This window comes from Morone saxatilis, unplaced genomic scaffold (assembly GCF_004916995.1).
Source record: "Morone saxatilis isolate NCDOM2014 unplaced genomic scaffold, NCSU_SB_2.0 Contig12, whole genome shotgun sequence".
In the NCBI taxonomy this organism is placed as follows: Eukaryota; Metazoa; Chordata; class Actinopteri; family Moronidae; genus Morone; species Morone saxatilis.
In genome coordinates, this window is record NW_023339674.1 from 24,348,407 (window position 1) to 24,350,301 (window position 1,895).

The 1,895-nt window shown below is 45.3% G+C and overlaps 1 protein-coding gene across 2 annotated transcripts in view; it reads left to right on the forward strand.

Annotated features, from left to right (window-relative positions):
• The window catches only part of btbd8 (BTB domain containing 8), a 28,202-nt gene that overhangs the window by 12,246 nt on the left and 14,061 nt on the right, over positions 1–1,895 (forward strand). For both annotated transcript variants that reach the window (XM_035653233.1, XM_035653234.1), the window contains exon 10: positions 1,785–1,887. In XM_035653233.1, the coding sequence (XP_035509126.1) occupies positions 1,785–1,887 (103 nt within the window). The remainder of the gene's footprint in view (positions 1–1,784; positions 1,888–1,895) is intronic.

Below are 1,895 nucleotides of genomic sequence, written 5' to 3' on the forward strand. Positions count from 1 at the left end.
CCCAATTCCGGTGGCGCTCTTCTAAAATCAGAATTTATATCTTAACCGCATCGGTCGTGTGATTAATATATGAAATCTTGGTCGGCATGCATTTGCCCATGGCTCATTGAGGCTCCCTATATAAAGATGTGGTCATATGGTCGTCACTAGTGGTGGCGCTTCTGGTGGCATTTGGTAAGATCAGTTGTGCGGAGACTGTCATAGTTAATTGAATATGAAATTTCCAGGGCACGTGAGAGAGCAGGTCCTCTGTAGCTCACATACCAAAATTCCGCGTTTGGTCGGTTGTTCTTGTGAGCGCCCCCTACAGGCTTTAAAATGCTCCGGCGCCACGTTTTCACCGATTATGTTACGAACTCGGTAGGCACGTGTAAGTAGTATCTGAGACGTACAAACAAAAGGCCTCTTGGACCCATACTCCAAACCGCCCGGGGATAGTCGGCCATTTTGATATTTCATTTCACTTTCGGTGAAATTTCGGCATCAAAGTTTGGCCACGGTGATCGAAAATCTCAAACTGTGATGTCATTTATGGGCTTCTGTTTCAAGGATTGACTCTCCTACATGATTTTATCAGATGACTTCCAAATTCGATTTTTTCCCCCCCCAAACTTGCATCTAGACAGCATTGGTGATTCAAAAGTTGTGCTTATTTGTGACTGTACGTATTAACAGCTGTGCGGTGATCGATACGTGTCGAATTCGCCGAAATTGTGCTAAACACTTCAGTACTATATATTCCAGTACCTAATGAACAGCATTCTCACAGCTTCCTGTACATCGGGTCAAATGTCATGAACTTCAACTGTATTGATAACATAGCTCCCGCCCTGACAACGTCTACATGACGATATTCAGAATCGGTGATAGCGGGCCACCTACTGGCAACAGTGAAGTAGCGCTGCATAGCGACACTTTTGTTGATTTACTTGAAATTTCATGGTTGTGGTCCGACGTGTTACGGAACGGCACGTGACGCGCCGCAGCCGCCAAGTTGCGTGGAGTGCGGGAGGCCCGCCACGGCTGCTCGCTGCTTGCAGCTTTAATTGATATTTGTTGTCCTATTAATTAATTTCCCCTAAACTTTTTTTCACATTTCTTGATTTGTTGAAGTTTTTTTGTTCGTAAAAAGGTTGAATTTAAATGAAGATGTCATATGTCAAGCTTAAGGCACTTCTAAAGACACTAGTATATTGCACTGCCTTGAGAAGCTTCCTTGTGCCGTGCAATTGGATCTGTTTTTTCTATTCATGTATCATGCATATTTCAGTATGCACAGCTTTTATCACATCCTTTCTATACAAACTCTTTCTCTATCAAGCTCTATTTCACTTTGAGTTTTTCTGTAGCTGATACTACTGCAAGCTGACTATGCTCTTGCACACTGCAGTGAACGGGCAAGAAGTGTGTGAATGTAGGTCAGGGGGATAGGATGTGTGGAGCGAGGCTGTGAGCTGGTTCTGATTTGAAGTGGTGTGTGTGTGGGGAAGCAGCCTTTCCATGTTGTGTCTGCTGAGTCTGATGAGTCACGCGAGTATGACGGTGAACCGAGCTGCGCTGCACTGTGCAGCAGTGCATTACTGACCTTCTCATCCTCAGTCATTCTGTTGTTCCCTCGAGCAAAGCTCTGCCCACCACTGCTTAGAGCCTCCGACCCGGAGACTCCTCTGGGTCACACTGCAGAAACACAGAAAAGGCCTCTATGAGTTTGGTCATGGTCAAACTGACACTGAAATGTCCCGTTAAAATGAACCCATCCAGCTACTCTCGATGTTTATTTTCAGATGGGTTGCAGATCATTTTGTGAAGAGCTGGTGTGAGAGAAACTTTTCACTCTTGTCCCCCGAGCTGCACAGAGCCTGTCTAATGGCTGTAACTGAAACCATGGTGAGTTC